This window comes from Mastigoproctus giganteus, chromosome 13, assembly GCF_048544385.1.
Source record: "Mastigoproctus giganteus isolate SK-2022 chromosome 13, ASM4854438v1, whole genome shotgun sequence".
NCBI lineage: Eukaryota > Metazoa > Arthropoda > Arachnida > Uropygi > Thelyphonidae > Mastigoproctus > Mastigoproctus giganteus.
The window spans coordinates 128,476,538-128,488,952 of record NC_143587.1 but is presented as its reverse complement, the minus strand read 5'-3'; the positions used below and the strand labels follow the sequence as shown (position 1 = coordinate 128,488,952).

The following is a 12,415-nucleotide window of genomic DNA, read 5'->3' as shown; positions in this document are numbered from 1 at the left end:
CACTAGTGTTGCCATTGAACAGTATATTAATTTTTAAAACACTCACTTTTCACATGATCTGAACACTGTTGTGTTGATTTGGAAATGAATGCTTTTGAAGTCTGTTCTTTGTCTTTTTGCTTTTTCTCAAGATTAAAAATTTTGTTTGATGGTACCTTGGGTGGTATAGCATGATGCACATGTTTATTCAGTTCCTTTGGTTTGGGTATTTTTAAAATAGTAGTCGGAGTATAGAATTTTACAATGCTAGGAGCACTACATGATGATGAAGAATTCTTCGGTGATGTTTTTTTTGTAGACTCTCCACACTTTTCTGAAGTAGGAATCTTGTAAGTACAGGTAACTTTAGGCTATAAATATTTGAAGATGTCAAATTAATAAGGAAATTATTTAAGTCATTATTCTATCTAATTAAACATATAAGCAAAATATTTTTTTCATAATATAGTAAAATATTTAAATATAAAATATATTTTCACTTTCTGTAATAAGTTATGGAGAATCTGCTGGAATTACATTTCATTAGTTTAAAAAGTGAAGCCCTTTTGGAAGAGAGCTCAGCAATTAAAAATTTCTTATAGAACAAGATCTATTCATATAATAAGAATTCAGTTTTCTTATCAACTAGTATGCTGTAAAGTGCATATCACTACACTTTCAAGTATCTATAACAGTGGTTTCCAAACTACTGAAATCTATGGACACTCTCAAAAATCAAAAAATGTTTACGGACCCATTCAAAAATCAAAAAAAGTTTGCAGACCCCTATATATAACATATATATGTTATATCCCTCCAGGGGCTCACATCTGGTGAGTATGGGCTTGGCACACCCAGGGTGCTGAGCTGGATATCATCATTCTTCTCTTTCTTGGTGATTTCCTTCTACATCTCTCTCTCTCTCTCTGGGTCCTAGGGTAAATTAACTTTTTTTTGGCTGGTGCAGTATAAGCCTCAGACTTCCTTGCACCATATGGCTAATAATAATAATAATAATAATAATAATATATAACATATATATATATATATATATATATATATATATATATAGTTTGGTGACACCTGTAACTAGTCTACAGACCCCAAAGGGTCTGCAGACCCCAGTTTGGGAAACACTGATCTATATCATAACTACAATATTACTAAAATAGGTCTAACCCAGCAGCACACAAAGTAGAACTAGCTAAGGTAAATTATATAAGGTTTGATATATATCAACCTTATATATCAAAAGTTGATATATAAGGTTGATATATATCAACCAAATATATCAGGTCACATATTGATTTGTGCAGGCTTGAACCGCAATCCATTCAAATGCATATGCATTCTCGAGATCCAATATGGGTTGCAATGAAGAGGTTTGACTGCTAGTGCCATAACACCCCTTTATTACTGACAGAGGCGTGCAACTATAAATTCTGCACTCCTCACCCAGATTTTTGAATACCTCATCCTCACTCTTCACAAACTACAGTAGGTTCTCTGATTCCACTGCCTTACTAACCTCTAATGCAGTTCCAGACTTGGCATAGTAGTTTCCCACAGGTCTACTGCAGTCAGTTTGAATCTTCTAAATTAACTGTAGTAATCATTGTGATGGAAAGAGAAATACAACAGTTAACAGCAATTGAAAAATAATCCAGGAGAGCAAGGACAATTATAGTGAGAAGGAGGTGGGGAAGTGAGGGAGATCAAATTCCTGAAGCAATTGTTATATCATCTTGACAAAAAAATCCAAATTGTCATTTTAATGACATTAGGGCTTAACAAGTGGGGTCCCATGATAAACTTGAGAACTCATTATCCAGATAAAAATTTAAAAAATCCCAGAATAATACTTTTTTTTAATTACTTAACTAAAATATAAAATTATCTGTTACAATGCTCGATCTGAACTCTTATTTCTTTAGATCTACCCTTTTTAGGCAACAGATTAACATTCTCACACCTGAAACAAAATAAAAATTGTATGAATGCTAGAACAGCATAAAGGTTGGACAATCACCTTTATTTCCATTTTGTACAATCACCTTTGAGTTTACAAAATGAAATATTTTGTACACTCAAAAGGGACCAAAAGTGCAACGTTTAAAAAATGTAATGCCATTTTACAAGTGGACTTCTTTGTCATTAAAGAAGCACTCATGAGGAATTTATAAGTGAATTAATAAATACAAAAGATGAAGATTTTGCATTGGAAACAAGGTAAGTGCAATTAAAACTAACATGCTTTATTACAAAAGGATGTATAGAAGAAACTGTTGCAAAATGAGGTTTGGTTTTGCCCATAAACCCATATGACACAATGAATATGGTACGCAAGCAATATGCAATTGCAAAACAAATTGCAATTGAAAAAATAGCTAAGAAAATTTCCGATGGTGATATATTTACTATTTCATTAGATGAATTTACATCTCTAAGAAATTGTCGCTACTTAACTATCAATGTGCATTTGAACAACAAATTCTGGAATTTGGGTATGGTGCAAATATTTGAGTGGCTTCCAACAGAGAAAACTCTATATATTTTTAGAAAATAAATTGGTAGAGTTTAATCTATTTATGAAGAAGCCCATTATTGCTGTTGTCAAAATTTGTTAAAACTGATAAAAAAAATAAAATTGGACTCCCAGTTGTCCCTACCTTCAAAATCAACACTGAAAGCCATTGATAAAAAATTGTTTTCAAGACTTTTTATTGGAAATTTAGAAATGGGAGAAGTTGACAAAGAATCGGATGTTTATCAATTTTAGAATAACTCACTTATGCCCACGCAACAGAAAGCTCATTTTTCATTTACTATAATGCTTCATGAGAAATTGAATGCTGCAATAGAAAATGCAATTTGTACAGATAATGTAGAGGATCATTCAGCATATGACATTAAGAATATCATCAAAGAAATGAAAGTCTTCGAGGCAACTGGTAGAGGTACAGAAAGTTTAAGCCTTCTATTTGCTGCATTGTCACCAATCCCAACAACTTCATTTGAAGCAGGGAGGGCCTTTTCTTACAGCTGGCCTATTTGTCATTAAAACCCAGGCTGCCTTAAGAGATAGTAGTATCGATCATTTGTACTTTTTGAAGAACTACTTAAAATCAATAAAAGAATAAATACTATTATGTTTGCAACATTTCAATTTGTTCATGTACTATGTTATTTTTTTATTGTATGTATTTTTTTTGAATGAAAAAAATTGTTTCCATTGTTTTCACCTATTGAATGCTGCAATAGAAAATGCAATTTGTACAGATAATGAACAAATTTTAGTTTCAAATAGAATCGCAAAAATTTCCTGTAATCCCGAGATTTGTATTAATTCATCCCACCTTAATTCATCTGGGAAATGATAAACCCTAAATGACACTGAAGCTTGTCACTGATTTTCAAATTATATTTTTGTCTGTAGAAGTAGTGTACTCACAGTCTGATTTGCAGGCTGAAAAACTCAAAATAACTCATAGGGAAAAGCCTCCCCCTTCTCTCTCTCTCTCTGCCTGAAACTAGCTAACTAAAGCCTTGATTTAAGAGGAGTTCAGAATTTCCTCCAGCTGTTGACATGAAACAAACCTATACCTCTCCAAATGACTGGCAGACAACAACAGATAACTTTTACTAAGATGCCACAGATGACAACATTATCTTGATAGTCATCTCTGCAACAGCTCATAGGAAGTTTCACAGCCACAATCTCCCTATATTTTAAGCTGAAGGTGACAAGTGTGACATAATGCTAATGAATTCCAAGCATCACTTATAGTGCTCCATTACCCATTATTCTTGGATTCACAAATAAAGGAAAGAGATCTTATACGGTATGAGTCATGCTACTTTGTGTTCAGTGCAAAGGTTAAATAAATGTTTCAAGAATGGCTAAGAGTTTTAAAATGCTACTTTTTTTCTCCCCTGAACAGAACTGGAAACAGAGTACATGATCCCAACAAAGAAATCTGGAAGAGGAGCTATCCACGATGTAGGATTGCTTCTTCTGGGTTTTGGGCAATTGTTTCTTTAGTGTTGAAAACACTAATGTCTTTGTTCTACATTGATTATTGGACAATTCTACATTGCTTACAATATAATAATACATGATTTTTAACACTTGTTTTTGCAGAATATTTATCTCTTATTTAATCTTAACATCACAGAAGTTATTTCGCACATACTAATTATGCTTTCATTCATCAAAGATACAGAAATTAGTTTGTGATTGAAGTGTTGTAAGCAAGCATTTCTTAAACTTTGTAATCTGATTTGTCTTTCAAGTTTAACCTTTTGCATGTCAATGGGCCATTTAGTTGTAATTGTGGATATGCCTGCTGCGGGTTTTTTGGAAAAGTGTGGTACTGGCCTTAAAATTCTGTCACACATGGGAACCATGTAAGCCAAATTTTTGAGGATTATTGGGATGCAATATAAAGAGTACAATGTGAAATTACAAACTAAATTATAAATGATAAATGACTGCGAGAATAGAATAAGCAAAAGTAAAACTGATAGACGGTATGGGTTATCTTCATCAACTCTCTTCAATATCCTAAAGATTCATCAACTCTCTTCAATATCCTAAGGATAAAATTACAAATGTCATTCTCTATGATAAGCTTTAAGGAACTTAAGGAACTTGAAGCGTTAAGGAACTTGAAGAAACTGAAAATGTTGACTCAACTGATTAAATAACATTAGTAATATATGTAAGATATCAACATCAAATATATTTATTTCATTGTTTATATTGAAAGACATTATAAAAAAAAATATTATAATGGATGAGGTTTAAAAGTGGGTATACAGAGATTTTGATTTAAAATTGTAGAAAAAAAAATTTTCTTCGACATTTATATATTTCTTAATGTATAATCTGTTATAATGAGCACTTTTATGATTTTATCAGCATTCATTGCAACAAGACTTCAGAGCATTATATAACTAGTTAGGGCCATCCCTATTTTGAACCAGCAGTAATTCCTTCAAAGTTTATTCTGAAATCCATTTGATCAGTGGCATCACTTAAAAAAAAATAGTGAGGGTATGCAATAAAAAAAGTAAAAATTTAGATAATTTACTAATTAAGACAATCAATAAACAAATTAAACTTAAATTAATTGATAATAAAATCATTTTTTATCAACTGATTTAAAAATAAATCAAATAATAAATCATGAAAACATCAATTTATGGATTATAATTAATAAAACTAAACTAAATACTAATAAACCAAATCACTGAGGAATAGGTGTGACAATCACATACATAAAATCACATTAAACAATGTTGTAATTAAATTATTATAATTTATCTAATATATTTCACTATTATTAAAAGGTACATTGATGCTAGGAAGCCAGAATTTTCCCGCATCCATCTCAAAAGAAAATGTTATTTGGTTCCATTCTGGTATTTATCTAACCGTTCCTTAAATTTACATAATCTTTCTAGCCTACAATATTAGGCAATTCATTCCAGTTTGGTTAAAAGAGAATTTTCTTGTATACAGTCTATAACTATCCTTCCTTAATTTAAGTGCACATGTCCTCTAGTCTATTAGTCTGCACCTTCTGCAAAAAAAACCCCTAAATAAATAAAAAAAAAATATATCCTCAATTATTCTTCAAAGCTTTAACCCTGTACCAGTTGCAAATTCTGTCAGGTGCCTTGCAAGAAAATGTTTTGCACATTAATTGATTCAAGCTTAACAACAAACTTTTTCTACCTTAAATATAGACCTATTTTTACTCAAGTTGCTTTTAATGTACAGGTAGTTCCTGACTTTGAGTTAATTCATTTCTAGCACATGCTTGTAAAGAGAGAATTAGTCTCCCATAGACATAATGTTAAAAACAGGGGGTTATGTTCTCAACAATGAATTTGACTATAGTAATGTTGAATAAAGATCAACAAAATAGTATTTTATGCAGAACACTTACAAAACACAAGTTTAGCGAGAGCCGAAGAACTGTTGCTAATATTTTATTACATAGGGCGCACTGTGCATCAGGACCATCTTTATTTCCAACACATGTAAAATAATGATTTATTTGTCCAAAGAAATTAAAACATAGTCTTTAAAATCAAACAAATTATAATAATAAAGAAATTATTTATGTCGTACAAATGTTAAAGAATGTTTATTCTTCATTATCATCATTGATGATGATGAAGAATAAAGTGATGAAGAATGAGTGATGAATCATCAATGCATACCCATTGATGGTTCATCACTCATTGCCAGTTTGTTGGGAGCACAAGGAATCATCTTCAGAAATGCCTCAAGAGTCATTTGTTTCCAAGGCAGTCTTCTCTTTTCTTTATAAATTTCATGATAGCATGCATAAGCATTTTTTAAATCAGTAGCAACTTTTGTAGTGCGCTCGAAATGTGAATCTTGTGACTTCAAAATCTCCATTCCTTTTTCCGTGTGTTGAAAAGCTTCATCAAGCCCCTTGAGAATCTTTTTCCTCAGTTTCTTCACATTTTGCCATTTCAAAGAGGCCTTCATTTGTGAGCTCTCCATTGTGTGCTTGAAGCAGAGTAGTAGTGTATTGTATAGCTACATGCATGGTTTGAAATGCCATATTTATGAATGTTTAGCATTTATTTATTGCAATTAGTGTTCATATTATTGATTTTGTTTTTACTTGATACTTGAAAAAAATAACTCATAAAGTGGGAACTACCTGTATTTATGTTTTTCACAGAGTACTAATATGAAAGAACTTGACAGGTGCCATGTAACTGTTTTTGTAACTTTTTTTGCTTCTTAGTCATGCAGCACTTCACAGGTTCTGCTCCAGCATTTCAATTGCATACTGAAAGATTGCTGTTCTAGTTCAAGATTAACTGCCAGTAATCTACTCTAATTTTTAAAAACTCAATTGAACTTTTTAGCACTGCAAAGTATGCAAAGATATCATTACTCGGGATGGTATTATTGTGCATGATGGCACAGCTCAGATGAAATTTATTTGAGCAATTCTTCATAATTTGGGATTACAGGTGTTGCATTAACAGCAGCTGTGAGCAAAGCAGGAAGTCAATCTTTTCACTGCTTCCACTGGAATATGTAGCACTCTGGAAAGCAAGGAGTTAGGGATTTCAAAGCCTGCTGGAGGTTCTCATGGAACACCCAAATACATGGTTAATATGAGTAAAAACAGATGCATGATTAATTGTTGTACACTAATTCTAATAGCAGACTAAATTAATTTCATGAATGTGAAGTACTAGTTAAGTCGTCAAATGCAGACATTGTAGAGTTACCAGATACATGGTGCCACTCTGACATGGGATGAATAAGACAGTTTGACTAACTGATTCCAGCTGACATGGGTGGCCAGAGCAATGTTGAGTCAATCTGGTGTGACATAAGCAAAGGTCCAAATATTTTTTCTTTCCTTGAGTATAACAAACGACTCCACAGAAAAATAGTGTGCCAGAATATCAGAATGTCTTATAATGGGGGATTTTAGCATTCCAGATATTGACTGGAACTTGCAGTTTGGCTACTCACACACTGGAAAGACTTTTGCGGATTTATTGAATGACTATTTTCTACAGCAGCTATCCAATTATATTAATGTAGGCAGCAAAAGAGGTAAGAAAAAAAGAAGTAGCCCTTTAACCATAATTATGAGAGCATTGTTGGATTCAGGGAAGGTCCTACGGATTAGAGATTTGCAATTGTATCCTAAATTCTCAAAGGTTAATCAAATGGTGAAATGAGTAATTACAGAGCTGTTCATTTGACTTCTGTTTCCAGAAAAAATAATGGAGTTACTGGTTAAGTGACACAGGACCATATAGATAGGAATGCAGTTATACTGCAGTGACAGCACAGATTTGTTAATGGGCAATCTGATTAGAAACCATGATGCAGTAACAAAGAAACTGGATGCAAAAAATAATTTTTACATCTTATATTTAGACTTCTGAAAAGCTTTTGCCACTATTCCACATAAAAGACTGCTGCACAAATTGGAGCAGTATAGCATTGAGAGAAGCTATTATTATGAACAAAGGAATGATTGAATGGAAGAAGACAAAGAGCAATTATCAATGGGCCTCCTCTTCTTGGACTACTGTTATTAGTAGTATCCCCAGGGTTCCGTGCTGGGCACGTTGTTATTTTCTATATTTATTAATGATATTGATGAAGACATATCATGCTTAATATCTAAGTCTGCAGAGGATATCAATGTTCGAAGGGTGGGTAATGTCAGTAATCAGGCTATGCTATTAATAAGATCTATAAAAATTAGGCAGATGGGCTGGAAATTAAAATAGCACATATACTAATTAAATAAAACAAATAAATCTGGAAAAAACAATGACATTAAAATGGAAAATTTAAATATGGAAACATTCCACATTTCCATATTTCAATTTTGTATGTTCCATGCTGGCTGAATTTTTCTGGTGTGAGCAGCACATCTTTTGACCTCTGTATTTTAATATCGAGATTTTGGACCATTCCTATGACTTTTGCCAATGCTCATGGTTAAAAGTGCTCCATATTTGTGTGGTGGTCCCAATTTTCATTGAAACAGTCTTGCATGCACCATCCTATTATGGAAGAGATGATTTTTCATTGTGATAAGTATTGGTGAATTCTTTATAATTTAGCCAATGCATTATGGTTTGCACCTTTTTCTTTATTCCTATTCTTTTCTTCTTTCAGAATTTCTCTCTTTATTTTATTCCCCTTCTTTTCCATTCTCCTCCTCCTGTTATTTTTCTTCCTTTCACTTCCTTCCTCCTCACCTTTTCCGGATCTTCTAGTTCCTTTATATCCCCCCCCCCCTCCAATATACAAGGCACAAAAAAGTAAAGAATGGGGGAATAAAAGAAAAGGAACCAATCTACCCTTCAATTAAAATTTTTTTAAGCTACTCCATTCGTTTAAGTTATTAAAGGAGCAAGCATTTCACTCCATAAGTTTCTTAGGTATACTTTAATCCTTTTGTGCAATCATATTTTTCTATTTTTAATTTGTTTCATCTATTTTATTGGTATATTTGCTATTTCATGAATCGGGTATACACAATTAAAATATTCCTATTCAGAGCTGTCTGCAGCATGAATGGAGGAAATGCAAAAAATTAAATTAGTTGCAAAAATTGCTGCCAAATGAAAGTTATACTGTAAACAATTTGCAAATTCTGCTGGCACATAAATATGGAATGGAAGGCAGAGATGCTGTATATAAAGATACCATAGTTTTAGGAGCACAGTGTCAGAATGTGTTTTCAATGCAAAGCTCTACTACCAGAATGGAAGTAATGCAGTAGCAGCAGTAATCAGGGATTACTGGTGTTATAAACCTGAAGAACTCCAACTGACATCATGCAGTTAATCTTTTGATAATGCTTTCACCATAATGATCTTTTGGTGTAAGTGCCAATTTCAACTGAGCAAAGATGGTACTATATGAGGAGCATTTCAAAAGTTTGTGGTCTGAGTATGAAAGGGCAGTGATACAGTGTTAAAAAAAATTTTGTACTTAATGTATAACACTTCAAATAGTAACCCACCAAGTTTCATGCAGTTTCAACAACATCGTTTTTTAATTACAGGTTGTAAAGTCAAAGTTGTGTGAATAAGGAAAGATGGGGAAAAATCAGCCACTGTACACTCATCTAATACTAGAAAAAAGGAATAATGCCAAAGGCAATCATGAGGCTACAGTTACAACATTGGGAGAGGATGTCTCTTCCTATTCCATGGTTAAGAAGTAGGCAGCAGAATTTAAACAAGGGAGGGAGTGCCTGGAAGATGACCCATGCTGTGAAAGACCTGCAACATCCATCACTGCAGAAGTTGCTGACAGTGCATGATCTGATGCCGAATGACTGATGAATAACAGTTCAGTATGTTCCAGTGTCTTGGGCATCTCGTCTGAACATATGCACTGCAAGGGTCTGACTATGAAAAAGGTATCAGCAGGATGGATGCCAAAGTTGTTGGCAACCAATAAAGAATGCACAAGAGTTGTCAAGTCAAGTGACAATATGCATTGTTTTAGCAGATTAAGTAAATTACCTTTCAAGGTTTGAGACAATGAATGAGACATGGGTCAATCACTTTCAGCCAGAGACAAAGACGGTCCAAACAGTGGAAACACAGCTCTTCTCCCTTGCAAAGAAAGCTGAGTCTATTCCTTTTGCTGGCAAGGTTATGGCAATTGGTGCCGGCAGCATGGTGCAAGGTGGTGCACTTTAATATTTCAGTAATATTTCATTTTTAATATTTTCATTAATTTACTTTGATGAAATATGGTGAACAAAAAAATTACTTCCACATGCACCACCTTGAAAAATATCTTGATGGCCAATGTCTTTCCAGTAAAATACTTCATGCAGACCTTGTGAGGTGTTAATGTGAAAACAATAAAGACAAATGCTGAGGGGAAATTCAGCAAAGGAGTCTTGTTCCTCCAGAACAATGCATATTCTCACAAGTCTAACATTACCTTAGCTGAACTGAGTGAGTGCAGATTTGAAATCTTGGACCATCCCAATATTAATGAGATCTAGCACCATTGGACTTTCACCTATTTTACATATTTCTTAATTAGAAACAATACCTAGCTGGCATCCATTTACCACCAACAGTGAAATCATTGTTGCAGTGGATGCATTGCTGGAGATCCAACAGAAAACTTTCTTCACAGCTGGAATCAACATATGGCAGCATCAGTGGCAAAAGTATATTGACTCCAAAGGGGACTACATGTAAGGTTTTCATATGTGAAAACAACAGACTCCTCAAATAAACCCTTCATACTCAGGCCACATAACTTTCAAATGCTCCTCGTATTAGTTGTCAAAAATGAAGAATAAATAAAGAACACTACATTTTTGTGTCATGCTATATATTTATTTTTATGCACAAAGTTATATATATATATATATATACAGGCATACCTCGAATAACGAATAGGATGCGTTCCACGAAATTACTTCGTTAAGCGAAACTTCGTTTTCAGAGGTAAAAGTACAATGGCCAGAATAGGGATACGTTCCCGCGTAAAGAAAATGAAAAGCTTTTTTTTTCGAACAAAGAAAAGTTTTATTAAATAAACAGTCAACTTACATACAAAGTGAAATCACATTTTAAAATATGAGTCTAAAGTTGATTGCTTATGCTTTTTTTCTCTTTCATTTAACAATTGCCTATACGGAGTTATTGCATTTAACACTGATCGCTTAACAATAAAACTTCTTCCTAAATCAGGATCATTTTCACTAAAAAAATTTAAAACGTTTTCAATGTCATTTAAGCACCTTTTTAAATCTTTGTTTGTTAACACTTTTTCGGCAGGAACTTCTTTAACTTCGTCTTCATTATCTTTGTCTTCGTTGCTAACAAAGTTTTCTAAATCTTCCACTGAAAAACCATCATCTTCTGCATTCAATAAATTTCTAACATCCTCTTCATCGACATTTTCGAAACCTATTGATTGAGCCATCTGGATAACTTCATTTCTAATTTCTTGGATGCTATTTTCTTCTTCTAGTACAACTTCTGGCCATATTTTGCGCCAAACTCCATTTAAGCATTTCTTAGTGACTTCTTTCCAAGAACTATCAATGTTTTCAATTGCCTTTTTAATGGTGTAGTTTTTCCAAAAAGTTTTAACTGTCATTTCCTCTTTATCCTCTAGTTCAGTTAAATTGCTTAATGTTCGACGCAGATAATAAGCTTTAAATGATGCTATTACTCCCTGATCCAATGGTTGAATCAGGGAAGTTGTGTTTGCTGGAAGAAACACAACTTTGACAGGAATGCATGTGTCCAACGTGTTAAGATCAGTAGGATGTCCCGGAGCATTGTCTAACAACAAAAGAGCTTTTTCTTCAAAGTTGTTTTTTTTGACAATACCGTTTTACTTCAGGACAAAAGTGGTTAACAAACCAATCAGTAAATAACTCCTTGGTAACCCACACTTTTCTATTTGCTTTCCATATTACAGGTAAATTCATTTTTATGTTACCTTTTAACGCCCTCGGATTTTCTGAATGGTAAACTAATAACAATTTTAATTTATAATCACCAGAGGCATTTGATCCAAAGAGTAACGTTAAACGGTCTTTGGCTGCTTTGAACCCAGCAGCTGGTTTTTCTTGAATAGAAATGAAACTTTTTGTTGGTAGCCGTTTCCAGAACAAACCGCTTTCATCAACACTGAACACCAAATTTGGTGGAAAATTTTCACGTTCAATTATTTCCTTTAGTTTTTCAGAAAACTTATTTGCGGCTTCTCCTGTTAATTTTACACTATGAACCCTGGCCCGTTTTTTAAATTTCTCGAACCAACCACGAGAAGCCCAAAAGGTTTCCGTAATTTCGTCAGTTTGTTTAGATTTCAGGTGATTAAACTGGAATATTTTTTTTATGTTAAATGGGGCTT

The 12,415-nt window shown here is 33.2% G+C and overlaps 1 protein-coding gene across 4 annotated transcripts in view; it reads right to left on the bottom strand.

Moving 5' to 3' along the window:
* Window positions 1-12,415, bottom strand: part of LOC150076433 (uncharacterized) — an 840,218-nt gene that overhangs the window by 240,761 nt on the left and 587,042 nt on the right. For all 4 annotated transcript variants that reach the window (XM_090388172.1, XM_090388173.1, XM_090388175.1 and 1 more), the window contains one exon: window positions 47-350. In XM_090388172.1, the coding sequence (XP_090244298.1) occupies window positions 47-350 (304 nt within the window). The remainder of the gene's footprint in view (window positions 1-46; window positions 351-12,415) is intronic.